General features: G+C 45.8%; 1 protein-coding gene across 16 annotated transcripts in view; it reads right to left on the bottom strand.

The window, feature by feature from the left end:
- Nucleotides 1-25,471, bottom strand: part of LOC123849904 (integrator complex subunit 6-like) — a 52,947-nt gene extending 27,476 nt beyond the window's left edge. For 2 of the 16 annotated variants that reach the window (XM_064574610.1, XM_064574612.1), the window contains exons 1-6: nt 25,085-25,437; nt 24,866-24,943; nt 2,782-2,931; nt 1,977-2,066; nt 1,549-1,750; nt 1,221-1,349 (exon numbers count right to left, since the gene is read on the bottom strand). In XM_064574610.1, coding sequence (XP_064430680.1) covers nt 1,221-1,349; nt 1,549-1,750; nt 1,977-2,066; nt 2,782-2,931; nt 24,866-24,943; nt 25,085-25,195 — 760 coding nt within the window. In that variant the 5' untranslated portion in view covers nt 25,196-25,437. Of the gene's footprint in view, nt 1-1,220; nt 1,350-1,548; nt 1,751-1,976; nt 2,067-2,781; nt 2,932-24,865; nt 24,944-25,084 lie in introns of those variants that run through there. The other 14 variants (XM_064574616.1, XM_064574615.1, XR_010406266.1 and 11 more) reach the window with 13 other exon arrangements.
- Nucleotides 25,472-26,901: the final 1,430 nt, after the last annotated feature.

The raw sequence follows: 26,901 nt of genomic DNA, 5'->3' as shown, positions 1-26,901 counted from the left end.
GGGGACCAAGAGACCCCCCTGAAGTTGAGCTCACAATTCTGGGGATGTGCATCTTTCTGAGGAGAGAGTTCTTAGCTTTCTTCAGAATCTCAAAGGCTAAGAACCCTGGACAAAGGGGAAATGGAGCTAGAAAGAAAATCTGAGCTATTTACAGGACACCAAATCCAATAGGCTTTCCATAGGACTGTTCCCAGTTCACATTAAGATAATGAACACAGAAGTATGGATGGAACCGTCAATCATTAGCAAGAAAACGTGCCCTTCCTCAATTAATTGAATGACTTTCAAATAGGCTGTGAGTCCTCAGTCTTCCGTGGTGGGTGTTCTTAAAGTGGCGTCCAAGAAACCCTAGAATTAAATACCAAATTGTATTTGTGTGGCCTATGTCCATTATTCTACGGAGAGCGGTCTTTACATTTCCAACAGCTTCTTAAAGGGTTCTGGGAACTAAACATCAAAAAGGTCAGGAACCACAGGATCCATGGCTTCAGACAGGAGCACTTGTCTTTCTGAGCAGCCCCCACTGATTGTGGCCACGCAACGCCAATGTATGGATCAGGTGAGACAAGCACCATGGGTAATGATGTGTGTGAGCGCCCAGGAACGAGGAGAAGCGGCCTTGCAGCGCGGGGATGACGTGAGGGAGAAGACCCTTCCCCTATACAACAGTACTTCTGTGCTCAACTATTTTGCGATGTTGAACTTTCTGTAAAATGTCACTTGAAGAGAAAAGTTTCAGCAGTTAAAAAGTGGGCGGGAAAATCCCGGTGTAGGATCTTATAGGACATTACGCAGTTTCTGGACAAATATTCACAATCTCTTGCTGACATGCAGTGACAAACACGTATTTCCTAAAGATTACTTGGCACATTTGGGGCTCACAAGACCAAAACCAGGTTACTGGTTAAGTGGCACTCCGAAGTGATTCTCTAGATATTTCGTGAATTGAGAGGTGAACAATGCAGTGTATCGCCAGACTGGGACCAGGGGATATGAAAAGGGTAGGGAAAAGGAAGACTTTTCGTAAGAGGATTTGACACTGAATTAAAGTTGTTAGAATCTGACCACCCAGGCAATGAATGAATGGCAGCTGTTTGGACGGATGTGTGTAACCCCATGAATGGGTGTAGACAGTAAAGACCATGTCTATTATGCGTTTAATGTCTTCCCCATCTCCGATCATTCTCCAGGGTAAAAGGAAAAAAAGTCATCTACTGTACCTTCTCCAATAGGAAGTGGATCTGGTCCCGTTTTCTCAAAGTTAATAACTACACCGCTCTGAATTTTCTGAACTAGAGATTCTAAACACTGATTCAACATCCTTTGTGTTCTAACACAGTAGGAGCGACCTATACCAGAAGGAAGAACAAACAGTGTGAGTTTGATCAAATAAAATGCGACTTAACAATATAAGCATTTGAAATCCTAAAATACATCTCGAACGGATCATAACTACATTGGCAGCAAACCTCACACTCACGACGAGAAGTAGCAGTAGAGCTATAAGATTCGGGAGGAAAGCAGGACAAGACGGAATATGGCGCTTACGAGGAATACTGCCAATACCTCCTGTGACTTCACACATCTGAGTGATGGCGGACTCATCAGTCGGTACACTGCCTAGTTGCTCTGGTTCCGTAGAAGCCAATCCAGGCAAACGCAACACCAGGGCAAATAACCTTTGATCCCAACGAAAAGGTTCTTTGGTTAGTTCACTTCCGGGCAGAGGAGAATTCAAAGGGAGATGAAGCTGATAAGGCAAAAGTTGAGACGTTTCATCATAACAACCCGTGCAACAGTGAAGAAAGAGTTAACAGGGTCACTTTTCTTTCGTGGACTCAACAATCTTTCAGGGCTCGTGAAGATGGAAGGCTTGATCAAACTTATTCTTAACTGGCAATGCGGGCCTCCCACAGAAATAGCGGCGTGTTCTCTGCCATTTAAGCGAAACTTAAAAAAAAAAAATGAAATCTCACCTCTTCTTGAACACCAGCAGTACTTGTTAACTTGTTTCCATCTGTGATGGTAATTAAAATAGATGGTTCTAAAAAAAATGGATTTCTCCCCTAAAATACATTTAAAAAGTATTAGAGCCATGTAAAGTAATAAAATCGTATTTAAACTTTTTTTTTTTTTTTTTTTTTTTTTTTTTACATTTGCCTTGCCTTTACATTGAGACAGGGATGTCTCAAGTGTGTGATAAAATTTGCCTGGATAAATAAGAAGGAAAAGATTAGGGACTGAAGCGGGTGGGAATCAAAATAAGGATCCCTGCTGAGGTAACATTCAGAATAAACTGAGGAATTCTTATCATTCAGTAGTGATTTATGCTCTGGAGCCGGGACAGTGACTCTGGTTATTGTGCGCAGAGTTTTCTAGAGTAAGGACAACAGGAGCACCAGATGCTATCTTGCCTTTCTCTTATTCTAGAGCTTTTCCATTGAATTGGGAGAGACGAGGGAGTGCAGGACACTGAAAATTTCTCCTTAAAAGCCTCGTTCCAATATTTCTCAGCAATTTATTCATTCCATTCTCAGATAGCTGATGATCTGATGGGGAGGCAATCTTCACTACATATTTTATATGATCAAGCCACATATAAGGACCCCCCCGCCCCCACCCCAAAAGAGGGATCTTTTTTAAAGCAGGTATTTAAAAGATACGGACTTCCTTTTGGCAGTTGTGAAAAGTAGCAGAAAACTCGGTAACCATGCCCAATTTTAAACTCTTACCCCAAGTCACCAAAATAAATTAGCTGTACTCACTCAAAGTTTTTTTTACCTGTCCATAATTGTCTATTCCAGATATTAATCTATTGAGATTTAACAAATCAAATGAGGATCTTAGAGCCTGACCAAGAGTAGTCAGTCCAGAAGCCTGAAGATTTTTTAGTTCACTCATGAATGTTGCGTGATTTTCCTTCCAACCAGCCTGAAAACCAAACATTTACAAAGAAATTCCCGATTATACAATGAACAATATATAAAGTGCAAGCAGCCACTAACCTCTAACAAATTAATAGTTCCTTGATCTAATCCTATTCTATGCCTTGACTGACCAAGTGGAACTAAAGCAAGCAATCAGTTTCAGAAAGATCTGTCAGCATTAATGACCAACAGCAAAGATGCAAACAGTGCATTCGTCCATTACGGCTGGAAGGCTCTGGCTCAAGAAGTCCAATCTTCTGTTCAGGTCCAATCGAACCTACCCAAACACCTCAGTATTTACCTTACTTTGACACGGATGATGAGCATGAAGTGAGGAGGAGAGGAAGGACTATTTTTAAATGCACTGTCCTTGATAGAGACAACTTGCTCTTGACTGTCTGATCTACTTGAACTTTTCTAACCAAGATTCTTCTGCCCAAACAATATTTTCACTTTAAATAAGAGTCAAGGGGGAATTCTAGGAATAGAGCCACAACTATTTGGAGACAACCCTTCTGGCATCTTCAAACATTCAGAAAGCCCCAAATCTAGGAAAGGGGGGAGAAAGAAATTTAAAAAGTTCTGGCAAAGAAGCAGCACCCCCTCGGCACCCCCAGCAGCCATGGACAGCGGCCAAGAACCAGAGACCCAAGGCCAGCAGCCAACACGCTCTGATTGAATGGTTTGTAGAAGAGAAGGAAAAGATCACGGTGACTGGTCAGTCACGGCCACAAAAACAAAGCAGCACCAAATGCAAAGAAGAGAAGCCAAAAGAAGACTTGGCAGCTAAGAGCGGGTCACAGAGAAGGCCAGCCAGGGTCAGAGCAAACAGCACACAGCTTGGCAACTTGGTGGGAGGAATGGCCACCTGGGTCTCGGCAGCCCCGAGGGCAGCAGTGTGAGATGCTGAATGCTGAAGTCATGCCAACTGGGCCAGGACAGCTGGATGTGGAAGCAAAAGCAAATAATAAGCGATAAAGCATTTAAAGGTCATGTTTAGCTGAAGGCATCCTGTCCATTATCCACGCAACCACAGCAAACACTATCTTCGCTAGTTTCCCAGTCTCCAGAAGCAGTTTGGGTCAGGATGAGTGGGAGACAGACTCGGGGGGGGGGGGGGGCGCGGGGAGGGGGCAGAGTCTGCGTGACCTGGAGCGAACCTGTTGGCTCTGAGGACCTAAATTGTATGCTCTGCAAATGAAGAGGGTTAAGCAAGCAGGGACACTGCGTAAGGCTGCGCAAAACACAACCCAAGGGAGGGGTCATTCCCGTTGGAATCCGTGAGAATGGCGCCCCCTTCCGCTGAACAGTCCAGAACCTGGTTAAGATCCAGTCCAGTCCAATAGTCTGGGATTCTGTGAAATTAAAGATGTGCTTAGTTGTCCTTTAAAAAGACTCCTAACAGGTGCCTGGGTGGCTCAGTCGGTTAAGCGTCTGCCTTCGGCTCAGGTCATGATCCCAGGGTCCTGGGATCAAGTCCCGAATTGGGCTCCCTGCTCAGCGGGGAGCCTGCTTCTCCGTCTGCCTCTCTCTCTCTGTCTCTTATGAATAAATAAATAAAATCTTTAAAATAAAAATAAAAAGACTCCTAACATATCCTATAGAGCAAAGGATCTAAAGGTGAAACCTTTCCACGTGCTCCTTTGGCCACACTGTGGATATGACTTCTAGCGCCCAGGCAAAGTAGAGCATGAGAACAATTCCTTGTGGCCCCAGGAAAATCTTGCTGGATTAGACAAACTCAGCTTTACTTAAAAGGAAGGCTTGTGGTGGAAATTGTCCTCACCAAATACCTAGAAACATCAGAAGGTTACAAATCACACTGAGTTCAAAAATAAGCTTTCTTCCTTGTGGCCGAAGAGAAAGGTCTGCCATTGGCAGGGACAGAGCAAGTCTTTCCTTCAGTCAACACATTTGCATGGGCCAACTTGGCCGCACTGGGCAGAACGTTACACGCCGGGGATATGGAAAGGGCTCAGCCCTCGAGGAACTCCTGCCACAGAGGAATGAGAAATGCAGTTCTACAGGCTGAAGGGACAAGTGGCCAGAAAGTCGCGGAGGGCTTCTCACCGAACACGGGGCATCTGCGGAAGAGCATGGGGCAACCCGCCCTGATGGTGGGAGTGGAGGGGCACGCCAAGAAAGAGAACGAGCGTCCATAGAAGGCTAGGGCTTCGTGGGGAACCACAAGTAATTTGATTATCATTGCTCTGGGTCCATGGCGGGAGGCGAGGCCAGTAAGTGGGGCCCTCACTGTACGGTGCTTTGTACGTTGTGCTCTGTAGTTTGGATTTTATCTGTTGGCTCTGGGAATGACTTGAGGTTTTTAATTAGGGGAGGGGCACGATCAGATCTGGATTTTAGCAAGATCGTTCCGCTGGGGGGCTGGAGAATAAATTGGGGGGTGGTGGGGAGGCTGAAGCTCGAGGCAGGGAAACTGGTTTGGAAACTGTTGCAATAGCTTATGGGAAGAGTGATGAAAGCCTGAGCAAGAGCGGCGGCGAGGGAGAGGAGGCTGCCGATGAACAAAGTGTTTCAGAGGCGGAGTCAGAAGTTCTTAGGAGCTAATTAGAAGGGCTGGGTGAGGGAGAAAGGTCGTCCATTAAGTTGAGCTTTGTGGCCTGGGCAAATCTGAGAATGGCCCGTCGTTCACCCACAAGCCACTTTATACAGTTGACTTCTTTTTCGGAGTTACTTCACTACAGCGAGCACTGAACTCCCGGGAGCCACAAAGTAGTTCAGGGCATGAGCAAAGAAAAATTAGCTGACTACTTGATTTGGGGAAGGGCTGAGATAAGACATGAGTACCACGTAAGCAAGCACCCTGTAACTCATCCATATTTAAAATAATGTGTCCTGATTGTTCATCATCTTACTAATCAATCTGTCAGAATAATTGCCCTTTGAGTTTCCCCTTATACTATAAATTGAAAGCATTTTGCAAATCGTTTCTGCACCTGAATCACTGGCATTGTTTTTAGGTCAATTCCAATTCTTTGCGGTGAATGGAACAGTACAAGAAATTTGGATGTTACTCCCACCTCGGTACTACAAAGTGTGGGGGCCCAAAGCAATAAATGTCTTCGGAGCAGTCTAGCTCCTTCAAGAGAAAACCGAATGTCCCTAAATGCATTCCTCACAATGCTGAGGAGGGAAAAGCCTACGGATTAATCTCAATATTTAGAGAACCTTATTCATGAGGCAAATTTCTTCCCAAAAGATAATTATAAAAAGCTAGTGGCAGAAAGTAGATGTTTATATTCTTCATTCTCATTCTCATTATACTCTTCATTGCTCGGAGTTGACTTTTTTTAATAAATGAATTCAGGACAGCCCATTTGCCTTCTTTTTTTTAAAGATTTTATTCCTAAGTCATCTCTACATCCAACGTCGGGCTCGAACTCACAACCCCGAGATCAAGAGTCACACGCTCCCCCGACTGAGCCAGCCAGACGCCCCCCCCGCCCCATTTACCTTCTTAATACAGTCTTTTCTTTCAACTTACTCCAAAGGCACCCTACTCTTATGTCTGTAAAATCTTGACTCATGATGATGAGTTCCACACATTCTTATGGAGCTCTGCAGCTTACTAAGCACTTTCCCATTTCACATTTGTGTAGGACAACCCTATAAAACAGGCATGGTATTACCATCCCTCTTTTGTTTTCCTAAACCAGGAAGAAGTAAGACTTAAGTAGGAGAAGCTGTGGTCAGGAAAAAGAAACTAGGAGGCTTGAATTAGTAATCCAGGCCTGAGGGAATCAGGGCCCGAATTAGGATGGGAAAGAAGAGGAAGGGGTTAACTGAGAAACACTTCAAACCAACAAGATAGGACCTGGTGACAGACAGACCATGCATGGGCCTACAGGAGACAGAGCAAAAGATGATGACAAAACTTCTAGCCCGGGACACCGAAGGAACAGAGGATTGGGACAAAGGATTAACCTGGGATGAGTGAAATCCTAAATTAAGAGTTTACGGTCTTCCCAGGTCAAGTTTTAAAAAGTCTCCCAGAAGTCAAATGATGATGGTGCTGAATAATAATGAGAGGTAATGCGTGTCTGGGCCGACGTGTCAGGACCCCACTTACACTAAACACAGTATCCTCCTCTTCCGGGCGCCGCCACCGCCCCATCAAGTAGGTGCTGCTCTTATTTCCATTTTATAGTAATGGAAATAGAAACTCGTCCAGGTCGAACAACTAGTAAATGACACAGCCAGGATTTGAACCCAGGTAGCCTAAGTTTAGAGCCTGCCAATTTAAACCACTGTACTAGAGAACCTTCTACCTATTCCACATATTCACCTCATAGACAGGCCTTGTTTTAGTAGCTTAAAAGTTCATACATTTATTGAAACTTCCAAATCTCATTTCACTGAAGCCTACTTTCCCTGATGTCTAAATGCAGACCAGTTGGGTGTGGAGAGCAGTGACCTAGGACGTGGAAGACCCTGGTCTATCCTGGCCGGAACTAATCAGCGAAGCAACTGGTCCAGAGGAAGTCGGTTACCCCTTACTGGGGCTGTTGCCTCATCTAAGCAACGAAAAGGCTGAAAAACCACCGCTAAGGTCCCTTCGAGATTTCCTACCTTCTAATTCCATACCGTTATAAAAATCTGACTTACAGAAAGAAAACACCTCACATCTTAATAAACACGTTAATTCAGGCCTGGTTAAAATTTGTAGAGTCAACTGAACACGTCTTTGAATACCAGCAGAAAAAGTATGGGCCTTTCAGTCTGTCAGTGCCCCCTAGGATCACCACGGAAAGGAGAGAAGCTGCACTCCTTTCCCTGGAAGGGCGAAGCCTAAAAGAAATACTTTCCACTCTCCTCTGCGGCCTTACTTCCATCTTCTTATCTGACTGCTGGGTGTGGCATGCTCCCTGTAGGCCTGTTGCTGAAACTCTTTCTAATTTTCTGGTATGTTCTGACATATGTTGCTTAAGGGGTAGGCTCTATAGGGGAGGTCTAGCAACGTGTGAACAATGTGGGAGCTTTTGGGGAACACGCACCTAGGCTGTGTCCTCCAGTCTAGCCTTTGTCAGGAAGACAGCCATTACTTGGACTCCTGTGTCTTATTTCGTTACTGGTTTCAATGGAGGAGGGAAAGGAGGGGGTGCTATTTAGTGGCTCCCCCCAAATCTCACCATCCTAACACTTCTCCTTCCTGAGCTTCATCCCATTTTGGCCAGACCATTTCTCCGATTCATTGATTTTTATTTATTTTTCTTTTTTAAAATGGGAGAATCCTTTCCTCCATCGAAATCATGCCAGGAAGTGTAAACAAGTCACAGAGATAAAAGCAGATCAACTGTCCTTGAAGGGGATGTGGGAGTGGCGCTAGAGCCCTTTGGGAAAAGCCCTGCTCCATCTCTAAAGGGCACTTGTAATCCTTCTCCAAAATACAAATGACCTTGTTAGGCTTAGTCTCACGTGCAAACTTAATGAACAGGCTGTGAATCTCCCCCTCTAACGTAACCGAAAAACAGACTTAGGGCAGCTACAGCTTACCTTCCACAAGAGAAGTGCCCCCTTAAAAACTATGTAAATGGAATACTTATAAATCAAGAAATAAATGAATAATTCCAGTTCTCTAGGGTGATAGCTACTGAAAGGGAATCGCAGAGAATCTTCTCAAAGAGCAAAAATAGAGCTTGTCACAAGCCTATCTGGACACTCCCCTGAAAAATAATAGTTCCGCTCAGCCCAAGTCTTCAGAGCTCGTTAGTAAGCCCTTCGTGATGAATAAAAAGGCCTCCCTGGGATTCAGGGAGAGACAACACACACTGCTTCCCTCTCCTTGACAAGACTTTCTTTCTTTTTTTTTTTTTTAATCTTTTATTAAAGGAAATGAAATCAGCCTGGTAATATTTGCCCTTCATAATCCCAGATAGAGGGCTATCCTGGACCGCGGGCTCTTCTTCGAGGTGGTTACAAACCAGATGATTAACGGATTTGAGTATTTTCCCAGGTGTCTCAAGTTAAAGCCAAGGAGTTTAAATTTAGCGGGGCCACCATTTCTCCTGTTGAAAGATAAACTATTTTCCTTTTTTTTCCATCTGGTCTCCGCAAGCTGGGGGCAAACTGGTTCTGCTGCAACTCGGACGATCGGACTAAATCAATTTCCACCGCATTTTTCGAGCAACTTACTTTCTTCTCCCATCTGACATTCTATCAACTTTGTCACCGCATACCGTCCTTGCATTGGTAAACTGACCAGCGAGACAGAATGACGTGAAGAGTAGGAAGTCCTGCTTTTCCAATCAACTCTGTCTCCCGAGGAGACGGATGACTTTTCCCTTGGTCTTTGCCCTTAGCCTTATATGGAATATCTGTGCGAATTAAAACTTTAAAACTTCTGGAGTTTTCTTCTCACAACAAAAACAGACTCTAATTCTGAGAGATATAAGACAAGGTTTTCTTGCCCTCCTACGTAAACAGACCACTGTGATAGCTGAATCACCTTAAAACATTCAAACTTCTTTTGAAATCGTATTTACAGGCCGCACACTTAGAAAGGAGCTTGTTAAAATGGTGAACTACACATGAGAAAGACACCGTATCATTAAAAGAATGGAACTGTCTTGCCTCTTGTATCTCCTTTAAAACTCTCTTCTGGTATTATATTTTCTGACCCTGACATTTTTCCCCCCCTCAAAACACTAGCGATTTGGACTGATTTCACTTTTGGGGGACTCGAGGTACTGATACACTTACAGGTTCAAAAGAGGTGGTCTATCATTCTGTGTTACTAATACAGCTTTTTCTTATAAAATTACTGGTTTTAAGAATATCCGGTTATCTTGGATTCCTTGTTGTCAAAGTCACTTCCCCAGGGGCACTTAGTGTCCTGAACTTGCTAAAATGGTCGAAGTGCATTTATTTGATTAAATCGGTTCTCTCCCTGAGAACTCTGAATGCTACCATTCTGTGTTTCAGTCCACCAATTAATTTCCACCCACGTGCTTCAGGAAATACTACCAGTCAAGACCACACACAAGAATTCTGGCTTACTCGAGTCCTCTACTTGTTAAAAAAGTTACCATTTCTTAAGAACTAGTACATTGCAGAAATGTATCTGACAGTGCGCAGCCTGCAGGACTGTTTTTCCAGCAGATGGCTAAAGGCCCTCGTGAGTGTCTATTTTTTAAAAAAGATTTTATGTATTTCTTTGAGAGAGAGAGAGCACGAGCAGGGGGAGGGGCAGAAGGAGAGGGAGAGAGAGAATCCTCAAGCAGACTCCCCACTGAGCACAGAGCCCAACGTGGGGCTCGATCCCAGGACCCCGAGATCATGACCTGAGCCAAAGTCAGACATTTAACCCACTGAGCCACCCAGGTGCCACCATGAGCACTTATTTTTTGAGTAAACGGGGGAAAGAAATGATTCAGTTTGATTCTACTGACACAAAATTCATGATTTTGTGTCACCGGTCTCTTTAGAATACCTAGTATGAGGTTTTTTTGTTTTGTTTTGTTTTTTAGTGGGTAGGATTTTAGGATTTTTTTTTTTTTTTAGTGGATAGGATCGTTATCCTAAAGATTACTCTAAAATATCTGCAAAATGGGGGTGCCTGGGTGGCTCAGTCGTTAAGCGTCTGCCTTCGGCTCAGGTCATGATCCCGAGATTCTGGGATCGAGTCCCACATCGGGCTCCCTGCTCAGTGGGGAGCCTGCTTCTCCCTCTCCCACTCCCTCTGCTTGTGTTCCCTCCTTCGCTGTGTCTCTCTCTGTCAAATAAATAAAATCTTTTAAAAAATAAAATAAAATAAATAAAATATCTGCAAAATGCATTTATGAGTTTTCAATTCTTACCCCAGAGAATCAGGATGAAATTAGGAAGTAGCACACCTCTCACTTGAAAGCATGGTAAGATCAAAAGAAATTTGATCTTCACCAGAGGATGCTAACACATAGAAACTGAACTTTAGAAACTTTAGAAACTTTAGAAACGTGCAACTTCTCATTGTACTGTTACTAAAGGAAAAATACTTAGAGTAGCAAAGAATTTGCCAAACTCCATCAGATAGAGTGTTAAATGCAACCTCTCTCACTCTCAGACCATTTCAACGGTAGCTATTGACCTATTATCAGAAAAAAAAAAAAAAAGCCACTGTGCAGATCACGTGTTCAACTGTTGAGACTTTGGGTTCTGATAGGAGACATTTTTATGAACACATACACAAAATAAAAATTAACAAAGGTGGCCTTGGAAAAACACAAGGACAGAAGTGAGACTAAGCCACCGAAACACTGCAGAAAGACTTGAAGAGAGGAGACCGTAGAATGGCCGCTCATGACTTTCCAAAGATTAAATAGCATCTCTTTCCTCCAGACTAATTTTTTTAAGGATTATTTGTTTATTTATTTATTTGAGAGAGAGAGACAGCGCACGAACGGGGAGGGAGGGTGAGGGGGGAGCAGAGGGAGAGGGAGAAGCAGACTCCCTGCTGAGCACAGAGCCTGGACTCTGAGATCACAACCTGAGCCAAAACCGAGAGTCACCCAGGCCCCCCTAGACTTTTTTTTTAATAGATTTTTTTTTTAAGATTTTATTTATTTGACAGAGAGAGACACAGCGAGAGAGGGAACACAAGCAGGGGGAGAGGGAGAAGCAGGCTTCCTGCTGAGCAGGGAGCCTGATGTGGGGCTCGATCCCAGGACCCCGGGATCATGACCTGAGCCGAAGGCAGACACTTAACCGACTGAGCCACCCAGGCGCCCCCATTTTTCTAAAATTTAAGGCAATTTTGAATTCCATGCCTCAATTATTCCCCTACGTGCCTTTCGGTTATACGGTCTGTCCCGTACTTTTTCCGGAAAGAACAGTGGAAATAATCTAGTCTAATCCCTTCATTTTACAGATAAGAAAATCGACCCTATAAAAGGAAAGTGACTTGCCCAGGGTCATGTATCTATCTAATCAGCGGCAGACTGTGGCTACGTGCTAAAGTGACACCCCTCGCCACAGGTACATGACAGTAGGTTGGGTGACCTACTAGGCAGGATGTACCGTAACCACTTTCTAGAAACTGATTTTTGTCAAAGGACCTAGACTTAACCAGACTTCTAACACACAGCTCAGAAGCGTCACTATGAGGTGGAGATTACAGTGTGTCGACACAGATGTGTGAGCTTTTAAGAAAAATGGAGAGAGCTTTGACCTGCCCATCTTCAGCTTTCTCCTACAAGAAATACACCAGGAGGGACCCCCACTTTCCAATGCCATGGCTGTATTAAAGCCTAGATAGTCTCCCCCAGAATCCTGTTGTCTCCTGTCTAGTTATGCAGGCTCCCTTGGGCACAGACAAATGCAAAGAGAACCGGGGCTCCTGAGGACACAGCCGTGCCTTCAGGCAACTGCAGGCCGATTTAAATCACATCTTGGTCTAGTTCAGGCTAAGCAACCTCCAAAGGTCATATTCCACCCTCCTCCCTCTTCCTTTTGCAACTTCTCATCATTATAATAAAGCACCTTCTGTCACATCCTCCCCCTCAAGTCACACCCTTATTGGAATGCTGCCAGTTCACTTTCTCTCCTCCCCCCCACCAGCCTCTGGCTATCTGGGCTCTGCATCTCCCCTTCCTTTGGTTAACTGATGCTCTAAGGGCTGGCATTAGGAATGGGGAGACCCAACTCAGGGGGTGGAAGAGACAAGTCTGGCTGAAGCGCGGGGCTCCTGTGGGGAAATGATGGGGAATACGTTTTATACACACGCATGGAGCACATCCCAGAGGGCCCAGGATGGCACCCATAGGCCCTGGGGAAGCTTTGAAGACCTGGGCGGGGGAAGGAAGTGAATATGATGAAACCAGCTTTTTTAGAAAGTTAGCGGTCAGTGTGGGAAGCATAGGAATTTGGGAGGCACTGGGGAGACCAAGTCGAAGGCTGTTATAGTGGTCAAAGCTCAAAAGGTCAGGACCCGGCCTCAAGTGATGGCAGCCGGAAATTGAGTTGAAGGAACATATGTAAGAGATATTTCAAAGGGATGATGGACAGGTCTTAGAAGAAATGGAAGGACAGGGTCAAAGCTGAATAATGCCTGGCTTTCAACCCTGGGTGACTAAAAGCTGGGGAATATGGAAGAGGGGATAGGTTCAGGGCCACAGGGTCTTCCTGATGTGCCCACCATGAGCTAAGGGCAGGAGAGACAGCCAAGTGGAGATGTCCTGTAGTCAGCTAAGTAAGAAGCTGAAGATGGAGAGGCATCCGTGTGGAAGAAATATTAGAAACCATGAATGAGGTCAGATACATTGACCAAGAGAGTGGATTTGGAAGACAGGGAAAGAATATAGAGGAGGCAGGCAGTTTCTGGAAGGAAGGAGTATTAACAGTTCCAAACGTGGTCAAGAGCAAAGAGAATAAACATGAGTAAATTGGCCCAAGTAGCTATATAGTGAATCCTAAGACCTTGAGAAATCATATTTACTTTTCTCACTAGTACTGTTCCTTACTTGCACAAACACAAATGCTTTCGGTCTTTTGTTCATTAGCACTCAAGTCCAGAGTCTGGCTCTTGGTACTAAGTTTACTGAACTGTTTAACCTACAGGTCAGGATATAGATAATGAGAGAGCAAATGCCATTAATGACGAGTATAATCAGGCAAACATGGTTTAAGAAATGGCACTCCGGGGCGCCTGGGTGGCTCAGTTGGTTAAGCGACTGCCTTCGGCTCAGGTCATGATCCTGGAGTCCCTGGATCGAGTCCCGCATCGAGTCCTGCATCGGGCTCCCTGCTCGGCAGGGAGTCTGCTTCTCCCTCTGCCCCCCCCTCATGCTCTCTGTCTCTCTCATTCTCTCTCTCAAATAAATAAATAAAATCTTAAAAAAAAAAAAGAAAGAAAGAAATGGCACTCCACTTTTCCTCCCGACATCAGGCACATTAGCACGAAAGTCTTCATACGCCTTTTCTCCGGTTAAGACCCCAGTGGCTGGGGGCAGCGGGGGCGGGGAGGGTGCATCTCCATTCCTTCTTTGAAGTCCACCTCTCCCAACCTAACTAAGCAGGAAGAAATACAAGTGACCTGGTTATGGCAGGGGTCAGGGGCCTGGGGAGACTGGGTGATGTGGAGGGAATCAAGAAGGTAGCATTAGGTAAGGCACAGGCCAATGCCTAAAACACTGCAAGGGTGCTTCTGGCACCTTCCAGCCTTTTACAAAACCACTCTGCCTCCCCACAGGTTATGGATTAGAAGAAACGAAATGGTTACTGTGGTGTATCTTGAACATCTTTCTTTTCCTTAGGAGAAAAACATGTATCAGGAGATTCATAAAGTGAAAGTGGCAGATCAGATTCTGGAAGCCGCTAAGCTAGGCAGAGACTGCCCTGTTGCTTTTTCAAGCCTCCCACTCTTCCTATAGGGCGGACTCAGCCCCGGAAGACCGGGGGACCGGCCCTCAAGCTCCACCCCCAACATACAGCTACTATCTCAATCTCTACTATCTCAATCTCTACCACCTCCACACGCCGTCCTGGTAGGGGCAGAACCGGGGGACATCAAACGCCAAACCATTTCACAAACGAATGCACCGTGATATTCACCTAGAAATAGTCAGGAAAAAAAATAAAATAAAACTAGCAACCCTGGCAGTCATAACTTTCATTCACTGAGTGCTTTGCTCTAATACCAAGCACTGCTATATCAAGAACAACTATAAATAAGAGCATGATAATTCTGTCTAAAAAACATGGCTCCAGGACGCGTATCAGAATGGGAAAATACCAGTGAGAAGTTATTAAAAGGAATGCTCTCCCATGACTGATAGGAAAAGTCAAGTGGCTCATTTAGCGAAGGCTCTGGAGTAGAGACAGTCCCGGGTTACTATTCGGCTGTGTTATAAGTAACCTCTGGGCCCCGGTTTCTCTGAGTTAGCCTGGTCGGGAAGATAAATGAAATAAGTGCTTTATATTCACTGGCAAATTGCCCTGTACATAGGCATGACTCAATAAATGTCAGCTGCTATTATTAGAAAGCCACTGTATTTATTGTTCAGAATTATAAGAAAGTAGTTATAAGGCCAATCATATCTGTAAAAGCCAGATAACGCTTTCGATGACAACACAGTGGGTTTTAGGAGGTCCCAAAACTAGGTCTGTAAAATACGTGCCCTTCAGCAGTACGTCTGCACTTTCGTCCAGACTCAGGACTGAACATTGCTATTTCTTCCTTAAGTGGGAATCATTACAGTAGCAACAAGATAACGTAGTCACTTCACTTCTGTAACCCCCATTAGGGGGACCAAGGTTAGAGAGAGGAATAATCACGGGAGCTCTCCTATCATGTGGACCTGGGCCTCCCCCCTCCTTTTAATGATATAAGACAAGGGCTCTGGCTAGGAAACATCGAGAACGCCTTCAATAAGAGCAGGGATACAAACCCCCCTTTGTTTCTTAGGTTTTATACTATGCCAAGCTAGAGAATTTATCCTTTATCCTACTTTTCTTGATGAATGCTGTTCCTAAGGATTCTTGGGCCAAGAAGCTCTATAAATCGAATCAGGGCTATGTCCCATATTTCTAATAACACTAAAAGCATGCAACATTTAGGGCCACTGGCGAGCACATATTACAAACAGAATTCTGCATTCCTGGAGTTACATTAGGAGTTCACACATATATTCTATTGTACTTAGCCTAGGAAAACACTTCTAACCCAACCAGTTGGATCACCAACTGCATCCAAAAGTCTAAGCGACCCAACTGGCTTTCAATTCAAACAAGAATGGGATGCTTTCATATTTTGCCCCAGGGCTGAGGGTTATCAACCCATCAACTCTGAACTGTATGATAACCTTTCATGCACAAATGAGTCCATTATGCTGTTAATTTTAAACAGAACTTCAAGGGAAAAGAGCCTCCTTAGCAAATAGTTTCTAGGACATGAACGTCATAAATATCTTAAGAAAGAATATAAATTAACACTGCTGTCTAACAGAAATATAGTGCAAGCCACATATGTCATTTTATATTTTTAAGTAGCCACATTTTAAAAAACAGAAATAGGTGAAAGTGATAGTATATTTTACTTAACCCAATATACGAAGAGTATGATTGCTTAAACTTATAATCAACCCAAAAACTGTTGAGATACTTTATATATTTTTGTACTGAGTCTTCAAAATCAAGTGTTTAATTTACACCTACAGCACATCTTGATTCAGACTAGCCGCCTTTCAAGCGCTTGATCACCAAATGTGCCCAGTAGGTGCTGTACTGAACGGTGTAAATATGGCCGATCTAAAACATGAATGGAGGGGTGCCTGGGTGGCTCAGTCGGTTAAGCGTACAACTCTCGATTTGGGCTCAGATCAGGATCTCAGGGTCATGAGATCGAGCCCCTGCTGGGCATGAAGACTGCTTAAGATTCTCTCTCTCCCTCTCCCTCTGTTCCTCCCCTCCCTCTCTCTTTCTCCCTCTCTAAAATACGTGTGTGTGTGTGTGTGTATAATAAATGAATTAAAAAGATTTAAAAAAATAAAACACGAATGGTGTATTTGAAGAGCTATGCCTACCCTCACTGCCACCTCAGCCCTTCATCCTCCTTACTGGAGCCCTTAGAGTGTCCCTACCCCTCCCTGGGACCACTCACTAGTCACCAGGAGTTGTGAGGAAGAGGGGAAGGATGTGTTTTTAACAAATCACCCTGGAAACCCAAATCCATTTCCCCATAGAAACAATGACCAACACAATAGTTCTGGGCTAAGCGACATTAAGGGTTAAAAAGGCTTTCCTGGGGAGGAAGGTCTGGGAACCTAATCACCATTTAGAACATTGTATCCAGGAGTTAGTGTGTTCCCACCTCCCAATACACACACAAAGGGACCGCCTGGATCTCTCATTTATGCTCTTGGCAAAAGGGAACTGGACGCCACGTTTGATCGCTCTGTGAAACTAAGAGCCCTGTCTCAGAAGCAGTTCTAATTATCTTCCTGAAGCACAGGCAACCTGCGGAGGACAGGAGTTGCCCTTTCCTCCCATGTGCCCTGCCTTTCTGCCATCCCTCCCACCCCAAGCCCAGCCTCAAGGCCAAGAGCTCTCAGGTGGTCAGCACTAATGCAAAACTAGGCAATTTCAACCACATCTTCTGGGTCCCCTCCCACCTTTCCTATGTCCCTCTCCCCAGCCCACCTCATCCTCCACCACTGGGAATAATCACCGAACAAGCGCACAGACAAGTCTAGCCCCATTTCTCTTCAGCTCCGTCTCCTAGCTCTTCATCCCCGGAAAAATGTACACACTCTGGCTTGGAGGTTTCAAAGTCCTTTTGTGACCCAGTCACAGCTAGTTACAATCCTGACTGGAGAACCTGAATTCTGTTTGTATCTTGCCCACCCCCTTCCCTCACCTCCAATCTGTTGGTTAAGGGTCCACTGCTCTTGACACATCCCATACCTTCATCCACATTCTCCAGTCACCTTTTTTCCAAGGACCATTCTCATGACCCTTGATGACTAGGACCATGACTTTTACCCTTCTGGTCTCCCCTTGGGCCAGGTCTTTCAGGCCTAGATCGTAGGGCCCTAGACGGTTGTGGTGGTGATCCACTGTCAGATTTCTCTTCTGTAAACACCACTTTGATCCTATCACCACCGTGGTGATAAAAGCCAGACCAACAGTTACCTGCAGGGGAGGAAGGGATTGCAGGAAGACGCAAGAAGCATTTTCTGCGGTGACGGAAATGTTCTGTAGCTGGCCCTGGGGCAGTGGTTACACGAACATAGAAAGGTTTGTAAAAAGGAGTCAGGTCGTTAAGATGGATGTATCTCAGTAGATAAGTTATACTTCAACCAACAAAAGAAAGGGGATGCACATACATTGGTCTTGTCAAAGACACAGTTCTCCCAAATTATAAACCTGAACCTAAGCGAAAACGCTAGCTGTCATCAACATTAAACACGTCAATCCGTTAATAGCGATCACCCTCTGAAGGAAGAGTAGCAGAAACTGGAGCAGGACTGGGTAGCTGTCACATTTCATACTGCTTGAGACCTTTTTCTCCCATTCATTGAGTACCTGCTAAAATCCAGGCACTCCCTAGGTGCCCGGGGCACAAGTAGAGAGAAGTTCAAATATGGGGCCTTAAAAAGCTCACGTGAGCACTGAGAATCACCGTATGCCGTGCTGACTGCTGGAGTTGAGGTCCGGACAGTGTTGCAGGATCACGGTGGGAGTTGTTATGCCCTTTGGAGTAGAGGTGGAGCAGAGGGGCAGGATGACTTTGGAGAATATGGAATGAAGACATATAGAATGTCAGGCCAAGTGTGTCCCAGGCAGAGGGATCAACAAGAGGCATAGTGAGTCTGGGGAAGACAGCCTACTTTCTCACTGTGGCTGGAGCCTAAGGTCCAAGAGAAGGCACAGCTGGGAAGGTAAACTAGATCACGGAGCCCTTGGAGGAGCCTGGATTCTACTCCGAAATGTACTGGGGGAGCCACTGAAGTAAAATCTTTTAGTAGGGGGATGACTTTATTTTACTTTGTTTTATTTTGAGGATGACCAATTTAGTGGCAAGGAAGGGGAGGAATCAGTGGGGAGCAAGAGCGGAAGTAGGGAGACCAGCTGAGCGACAATGAATGGACAGAGGAGAGGTTTGGGATAGGAACAGACTGGCCTCCACAATTCTGTCAGCACTCCCCCATCATCCGCCAGGTCGTGCCGAATCTTCTACGGAAAACTTTGCTTTTTTTTTTTTTTTAACATGGAATTTTGTTCACTGCAAAACAAAACCACCAACAAAAGTACAGATAGAGTGGCATATACTTGAGCGATGAAGGGTTTTCTGGATAAGCTTTCACTAAAGTTCTAATTCCTCGTATAAAGGAAAAGTGTTACCACTCAGAGTACCTCACTCAGAAAATTCATTCCAGGGGCGTCTGGGTGGCTCAAGTCGGTTAAGTGTCAGCCTTCAGCTCAGGTCATGATCTCAGGGTCCTGGGATTAAGCCCCTATAGGGCTCCCTGCTCAGTGGGGAGTCTGGTTCTCCCTCTGCCCTCCCACCCCAGCATGTGCTCGCACACTCTCTCTCTCAAATAAATAAATTAATTAAATCTTTTAAAAAAGAAAAGAAAATTCTTTCCAGTAAACTGTATTTAATTCATAGGTTGGACAAAAGTCTGTAAGCATTTACTTCCTACCTATGTATGTATAACTGATACATCGTTATATTAGTTTCAGGAATACAACATGTTGATTTCGTATTTGTATATACTACAAAATGATCACCACAATAAGTCTGGTTAACACCCATCACCATACACAGTTACAAAATTATTTTCTTTTTTTCTTATGATAAGAACTTTTAAGATTTACTCTCTTAGCAACTTTCAAATATGCAATAACACTATTATCAACTATAATCACCATGCCATACATTACATCCCCATGACTTATTTATTTTATAACTGGAAGTCTGTAACTTTTGACCCCTTCACCCATTTTGCCCACCTCCCAACTCCTGCCTCTGACAACTACTGATCTGTTTCCTTGGGTTTTGTTTTTGTTTTGGCTTCCGCACATAAGTGAGACCACATGGTACTTGTCTTTCTCTGCCTGACTTATTCCACTGAGCATAATCCATGTTTTGCAAATGGCAAGATTTCCTTCTTTTGTGTGGCTGAATAATATACGTATCACTATCTATCCATTCATCCATCGATGGACACTTATGTCCCTTCCATACTTAGCTATTGTAAATAATACTGCAATAAACCTAGGGGGCTGGAGGGTGCAGGTGTCTTTTGAGTCATTGTTTTTATGATCTTCAGATAAATACCCAGAAGGGTATTTCTATTTTTAATTCTTTGAGGAACCTCCATACTGTTTTCCAGAGTGGCTGCACCAGTTTGCATTCCCACTCACAGCACACAAGTTTCCCTCTTCTCCACATCCCGCCAACACTTGTTATCTCTTGTCTTTTTGATAATAGTCATTAATTAACACATGTGAGGTGATACCTCATTGTGGTTTTGATATGCATTTCCCTGATGCTGAAGGATGTTGAGCATCTTTTCATGTACCTGTTGGCCATCTGGACGTCTTCTTTGAAGAAATGTCAATTCAGATCCCCATTTTTTAGGGATTTTATTTATTAATTTGACAGAGTGCAAGAGAGCACAAGCAGGGGGAGTGGCAGAGGGAGAGGGAGAAGCAGGCCACCGCTGAGCGAGGAGCCCAATGTGGGACCCTGGGATCATGGCCTGAGCCAAAAGCAGACGCTTAACCCACTGAGCCACCCAGATGCCCCTCCTCTGCCCATTTTTAAGTCAGATGATTGGTTTTTTGCTATTGAGTTGGATGAGTTCTTTATAGATGTTGGACATCAATGCCTTATCCAGATACATGATTTGCAAGTATTTTCTCCCCATTCAGTAGGTTGCCTTTTCATTGTGTGAATGGTTCCTCTCCCCTTTTGTTATTGCAAAATGCCTATCATCGCATGCTTCGGAATGGCCAATGAAAGCTGAAAAGGAAGCAAGGTCAGGGGAGACACAGTTCATCATAGAAGTCAATGCACCCCCTTTGTGGCATTTTGAGATTCGAGTGCACCTTCTTGTCTCAGGGTGCTCTCACAGGCCCCCATTGCTACCGGTTCACCCAAAAGCACTTCCTTAGCTTCCAGCCACAGTGAAAGGCTCCCCTCTAAGTCACTCTTTTGTCCAAATAAGGCCCATCACCTATACTCCGGGGCATAGGAAAAAGTGATACCTTAGTTAAACTACCAATACATGTTTGGAACACAGATCATTTAAAGAGCATTAAGTTTACTTCCTAAATCTGTAAGCCAAACTGCTGCCTTTGCTGACACATGTGGACTCGGGCATGCAGCTACCAGTGAACAAAACTAGCTACAGGATGTGAAAAAGCAACACTCAAGGGAAAATTTCACTTTTTCAAGTGCTCTGTGTTTTCAAATTACAGACTTGGGATATTTCTTTGAAACATCTCTTCCTATTTATAAAAAAAAAAAAAAAAACAACTTCTGCCCACTATTTATAAATGTGTTTCAGCTATTTTTAGAAAAGTGACTCAGTTTTATGTTAAAAAAGCATTTCCTTCAATAAAAAAGAAATCATTTTAAGAAAGTAGCTTCAAACATCAAACCATTTTGAATATTTATTATATCCCCCAGTCTCATGGCTCACTTTCTTCTCGGAGCCTTCAGCTTGCTCAGAACTAGTAGCAGCGACAAGCTTACCTCAGCTATTCACTGAATAAAAGGAAATTATGATTCATAGCAAAACAAAACATACAAGACAGCAGAACCTCAGCCAAACTATTAAGAACCAGTATGCAAAACAAGCCCCACTTTTTTTAAAAAAACCCTGTATTAGTCTTATATGGTTACACTAGAAATTTAAAATATTAAACAGGGGGCGCCTGGGTGGCTCAGTCGTTAAGCGTCTGCCTTTGGCTCAGGTCATGATCCTGGAGTCCTGGGATCGAGCCCCGCATCGGGCTCCCCGCTCGGCGGGGAGTCTGCTTCTCCCTCTGACCCTCTCCCCTTTCGTGCTGTTTCTCTCTCTAATAAATAAATAAGTAAATAACATCTTTAAAAAATAATAAAATAAAATATTAAACAGGGTTTCATCCCAGCTGTGTACACTAAGGCTGTATTTTATAAAAGTAGTGTTAACACTTGTGACACTGTGTATAAAACCGGTCTACAAAGCAATGCTTGAAACAGATGTCGCACAAAATGCTTGCATTCCATATGCTTTTCATACGGTCCCCAAATCAAACCTCATTCCATCCCTGCCAAGCCGACTGCAAGTAACAGGTATGACTAATTTTAAAAGAGCACAAAGCCATTCCTAGGGGAGATGCAGTAAGAAGTTACTAAGTCCTAGGTGAAACACTATATTCATGTACTCCAACAGTATACATTAGAGAAGAATTCCAGTCACTGTAACTTTTCACAAGATTTATTGTCAGAGCCTGTAAGTGGATACACTGGGAATAGTTCCACGCCTATTAGAAAAAAACCTCCCAACCAAATGCACAACTCCTGCCTGTTACACCACGAACAGAACTGAATCTTCTAGTAGAAAAAAAAAATTCTCTCTGCAGTGTTTGGAGCTGTATATAACCAAGACCTGAGAAATAAGCAGTTATTTTGAGAAGAGATAAACAATGGCCCTCCAACTGTAGAGCAACTGAGAAATAACAGAACACAGTATTCTGCAGAAAATAAGCTACCAATAAGCCCTATATATAACATCACTTGGCTGAAGGGACCCAGGCTCTTAACAAAGCGTGAAGTTTCAAGTAGGAACTAAGATGCCCGCTGACAATCAAAGAAAGACCTTTTTGATAATCCATGTGACGGAAAACAGACCTTTCTGGCTCCCAGCTATCAGCTAATGAAAGACTCAACTAAATTTTAAGAAAAATTCACCAGATGTTCTAAAATGTCAGGCCTTCCAAATGCCTAGATCCTAAAAGCCAAAGAACAAATAGTTACCACATGCTGAGGGGAGGGTTGGGGGGAAGGCAAGGAGAGAGTGGCTGAGGAGACTCCGAAAAAGAAAATGCTACCAAAGATGCGGATCATTAGTGATTCAGGTACACACAGCAACATGACAGAAACATCATTAAGATCATTAACCATGAGCCATCTTCTAGCACATGGAGTTATCTTGTGAGATGAAAATGAAAACCCTGAGCGAACCTTGGAAAAGCATCAAGCCTAAATAAGAAGGCAACTAATGATCGGTAATTAAAAGCATTACCCAAAGTGCCTTCCCATACCTGACCTACGGCAGAAAACAAGGATCAAATTCAACTTGGAAGGACGCCTTTTTTTTTTTTTTTCCTTAAGGGGAAAAAATGTGATCTATAACATGGCAGGATAAAATGAGCTAACAGATGAAGTTTCCACTAAAAACAAGATCCAACTTTTCCCCTCTGTTCCCAGAACTATCTGGAGCCTCCAAAATACCATGGATAAGTTACGCAGCCACTAAAAATTTTAAGTATGAAGACTATGTGGCAACCCGGAATAATTCATGGGACAAAATAGGTGGGGAAAGCAAGAACACAAAGTAATATGTATACGTGGTTAAGATGCATGATGGTTGTTAAGGGGGAGGGGGGGAGACTTTCTTTTTCCTTTCCAAAGATTCTGTAAATATTGCCATGAAATGTTTCTATATCAAAAATGTTAAATAAGTTATCCTTTCAAGAAAAAAAAAAAAGCCACACTGCTTTGTGGCTTATCCTTTTTACTACTTCAAATTAAAGAGAATTTCCAATGGCCACACTACAGATGGTGGGTTCTTATCTGCATTAGTACTCAAAGGGTGTAGGCTTTCAGACTTAGGATGTACAAACATCTGCTTTTCTATGTGGAAAAAAAAAATGGTCACACCCTTTTGGGAAACTGACATTTTTTAAAAGCTTATGGCATTTTGAAAGCTGTCTACTCGCTGCAGTTTTTAATATAGATAAATCGAAAACTAAAAACAAAACCTCCAATCCAGAACAGTTTGGAGGGGAACCCACCAATCGAACTGCTAACCCAAGCTCCGAGTTACAAGATTAAAGCCTCCCTTTGGATTTATTTCTGAAGGCACACTCTCTCTGGCCAACCATTCGGTTTTGGTAGGTTCCATTCTTTTAAACACTTCCCTCGCCTGAAAACGGATTACAACACATCCAGACTGCTGCTCCCCAGCACTATTAAGATGATTCTGAGAAAAAGAAGGCGTCTCGCAAAAGACGTCAAGGATTATGGTAATAATGCATTTCTGAAATTTCAACATGCAAGCAGGACTCTCATGCAGGTTGATTTGATAGTCTGCGTTCTACTTTATCGGGCCACTGCAGGCAAGGAAGTTCTTTATCCCCTCACCATTCGGAACATAAATTAACTACCCCCACGGAGGTTAAATCCTCCCTCCTTTTCGCCTGTAGGTCAGAGTGCCGTGGATCCAATCATCGAATTTGGCTACTGCAGCCGCGCGCAGTCGAGTCCTCCCCCTTCCTTTCTTCTCCCGGGACAAATCCCTACGTGGCTAACAGCAACCTAATTTAGGATGTAAATAGGTAGGCCAGGTCCCTAAAAAGCTCGGGCCCCGTGTGAGTTCCAATCAGCACGTCCCCGCCCCAGCCCGCCGCGGCTTCGCCGGAGTCGGCGATGAAACACTAACAGCGGAGGTGCCCGCGAGCGGGCTGGAGCGGACCGATCCCGGGGGGCGGGGAAATGAGAAGTTTCTCCGGGTCTGAGGCTGGGGAGGCTCGCTCCGCGGGCAGATCTGCCATCGGGAGGGGCGGGGGAGAGACCACAGTCGTGCACAGGCTCCGTCTCCTCTCCGAGGGCCGGCGGCTGGCTCGGCCACGCTCTCAGCAGGAAGGGGAGGGCAGCGGGAGGAAGAGCGGGAGGCGCGGGGAGCGGGGGGAGGCAGGGCCGGAGGAGGAGCCGGCGCCCGGAGAGCCCGCGCGCCGGGCCGGCAGCACCTCTGGGCGGAGTCGCTCGGCCCGCCCGGCCTCTCGGCCGCCGCCGCCGCCGCCGCGCCCGGTGCACCCCGAGGGGGCGGGCCCACCCCGCGGCCTCCCTCCGGGTCTCGGGCCCTCCTTCCCCCCCCTCCCTCCCCTCCCTCCCTTCCATCTCAGCAGCGCCCTCAGTCTCCCTCTCTGGCTCATACAAAAGCAAAATGTCCGCCATGTTCCGAGGCCGCTGCGGTCGGCGCCGCCACCGGCTCGGCGGCCCCCCCCACCCCCCCACACCCAGCCGTTTGCCCCGCGGCCGCCCCTCCCGCGTCCCCCGGCCCCGGCCGCGGGCGCCGCCGCAGCTCCGCCAAGCCCTCCGCGCGCCCCCGCCCGGCCCGCGCGCCCCGCCGGGCACCGCAGCACCGCCTCGGGCGGGGGCAGGGGCGGCAGCCGCGGGCGCCTGGCTCCCGCTTCCCGCCCGCCCACGCCCTCAAGGGCCCCTTTACCTTGATGCAGTACGGGGGTTCGTCGTAGGTGACCAGCATGTACCTGTCTCCGCGGCTGGCCGGGTCCCGGGCGCGCAGCTGCGTGACGAGGGATGACGGAGGGGGCCGCGAAGGGAAGGAGGGAGGAGGGGGCGACACGGACGTTACAGAAGCACCTAGATCCACCACCACCCCCATCCCTCGGGAGTTCTCCCCAGCTCTCCCCTCCCCTCCCTTTACCTTCAAGAATAACTCCACAGCGCCTTTGGCAATGTCCAAATAGGAGGTGCCCAAGTCAGTGCGCTGGTTCATAGAGGCGGACGTGTCTATGAGGAACAGCAGGATGGGCATCTTCCCCCGCACCCCTGGCTCCGCTGCCCACTCTCCTGACCCTCTTGCCCTCACTGCCGCGGACTACCACCCGAACCCTCAACTCTCGCAGAGCCAAGGTGCAGGGAGCAAGAAGAAAAGGGGCAGACGGGACGGGACGGATGGAACTGCTCCTGGCCTCCTCTTTCTGCAGCCCCACCTCCTCTCCCTCCAAGGGAACTTGAAAGTGTGAGCGTGTGTAGCCCTCGGGGCCCTCCCCCTTCCCCTCCCCTGCCGCCGCCGCCGCCGCCGCAGGGACTACTGCCCAAGCATCCGTCCACGCTCACTCAAGCGCTCGCCCCAGACTGAGAGCTGTCTCTGTTCACCGACACACAACTTCTGTCCGCTCACCTACCATGGGCACCATGTGACCAGAACCCACGCCATTGGCTGCCAATTATGTGGTATTTGCATATTCATTAGATGACAGGGCAAGGGGAGGGCCTTGGGCGAACCCTGGGAGTTGAAGTTTGAACCCAGGCAGGGGGTAAGGGGAAATGTTAAGGACCCTCCTTGAAGGGACTTGAAAGCTGTTAGGATACTTCGGGTGGCTTGAAGGGATTTTTCGCTGGCTCTTCAGAGATGATGACTCGAAAGGGAGAGTGAATTTGAGCAACAGTTGTGCAGCACTGCAGAAGCAGATGCTTGGACAGGCTGCACAGAAGACGCTCTGCTAACTGCAATCGATCAATCCTGCCACTGGCTAAGACCAAAACATTTCAGAAGCAGCAAACTTCTTTCCTGGCAAGGCCTACTCGCATTCCTTTCGATGCCTCCCCACTCTTGATCAGTATTTGTGAGGCGGTTGCTGGCCTTGCATTCCACACATATCCACTCAGAAAGAAAGCTAAAGCTTAAACACAGTTACCTAAACCGGCCTTTTGAATGCACAAGTTTCTTCAGTTTCATTGAGCTTTTTCAGTATTGGCCTGCCAGGGATAATTCCACCCATGGTTGCGTCTGCACAGCCTTTACACATGGGAGGTTTGCCAACCTCGGTTCTGATTCAGCTCACGTTTATTGAGCACCTATGAAGTGCCAGGCACCCACATTAGCTTTATTTAATCTTTGAAACAATTATGGTAGATGGCATTAAATTCGATTTTCAGTAAGGGAAAGTGCAGCTTGCCGGAATTAGGGCAACAATGAGGAATATTCTCTCTTTAAAAAGGGGAGGGGGCGCCTGGGTGGCTCAGTCGGTTAAGCATCTGCCTTCGGCCCAGGTCATGATCTCAGCCTGGGATCCAGCCCCCGCATTGGGCAACCTGCTCAGTGGGGAGTCTGCTTCTCCCTCTTCCTCTGCCTCTCCCCCTTGCTTGTGCGCTCACTCTCTCTCAAATAAATAAATAAAATCTTTTTAAAAATAAAATAGGGGCTCCTGGGTGGCTCAGATGGTTAAGTGTCTGCCTTTGGCTCAAGTCAGGATCCCAGAGTCCTGGGATTGAGCCCCGAAACGGGCTCCCTCCTCAGCCAGGAGGGGAGCCTACTTCTTCTCCCTCTGCCATCACCTCCCCACCCCCCCCACCCCCGCCCCGTTCCACCGCTTCTGCTCTCTGGATCTCTCTATCTCTCTGTCAAATAAATAAATAAAATCTTTAAAAAAAAAAAAAAAGAAATATTAGGGGCGCCCTGGGTGGCTCAGTTGGTTGAGCGACTGCCTTCCGCTCGGGTCATGATCCCGGAGTCCT

The sequence above is a fragment of the Mirounga angustirostris genome, unplaced genomic scaffold (assembly GCF_029215605.1).
Source record: "Mirounga angustirostris isolate CCGP_5_RB_7025 unplaced genomic scaffold, mMirAng1.0.hap1 SCAF_11, whole genome shotgun sequence".
Classification (NCBI taxonomy): Eukaryota; Metazoa; Chordata; class Mammalia; order Carnivora; family Phocidae; genus Mirounga; species Mirounga angustirostris.
Note: the sequence above shows the minus strand (reverse complement) of the source record. Positions and strands in the feature narration are given on the sequence as shown.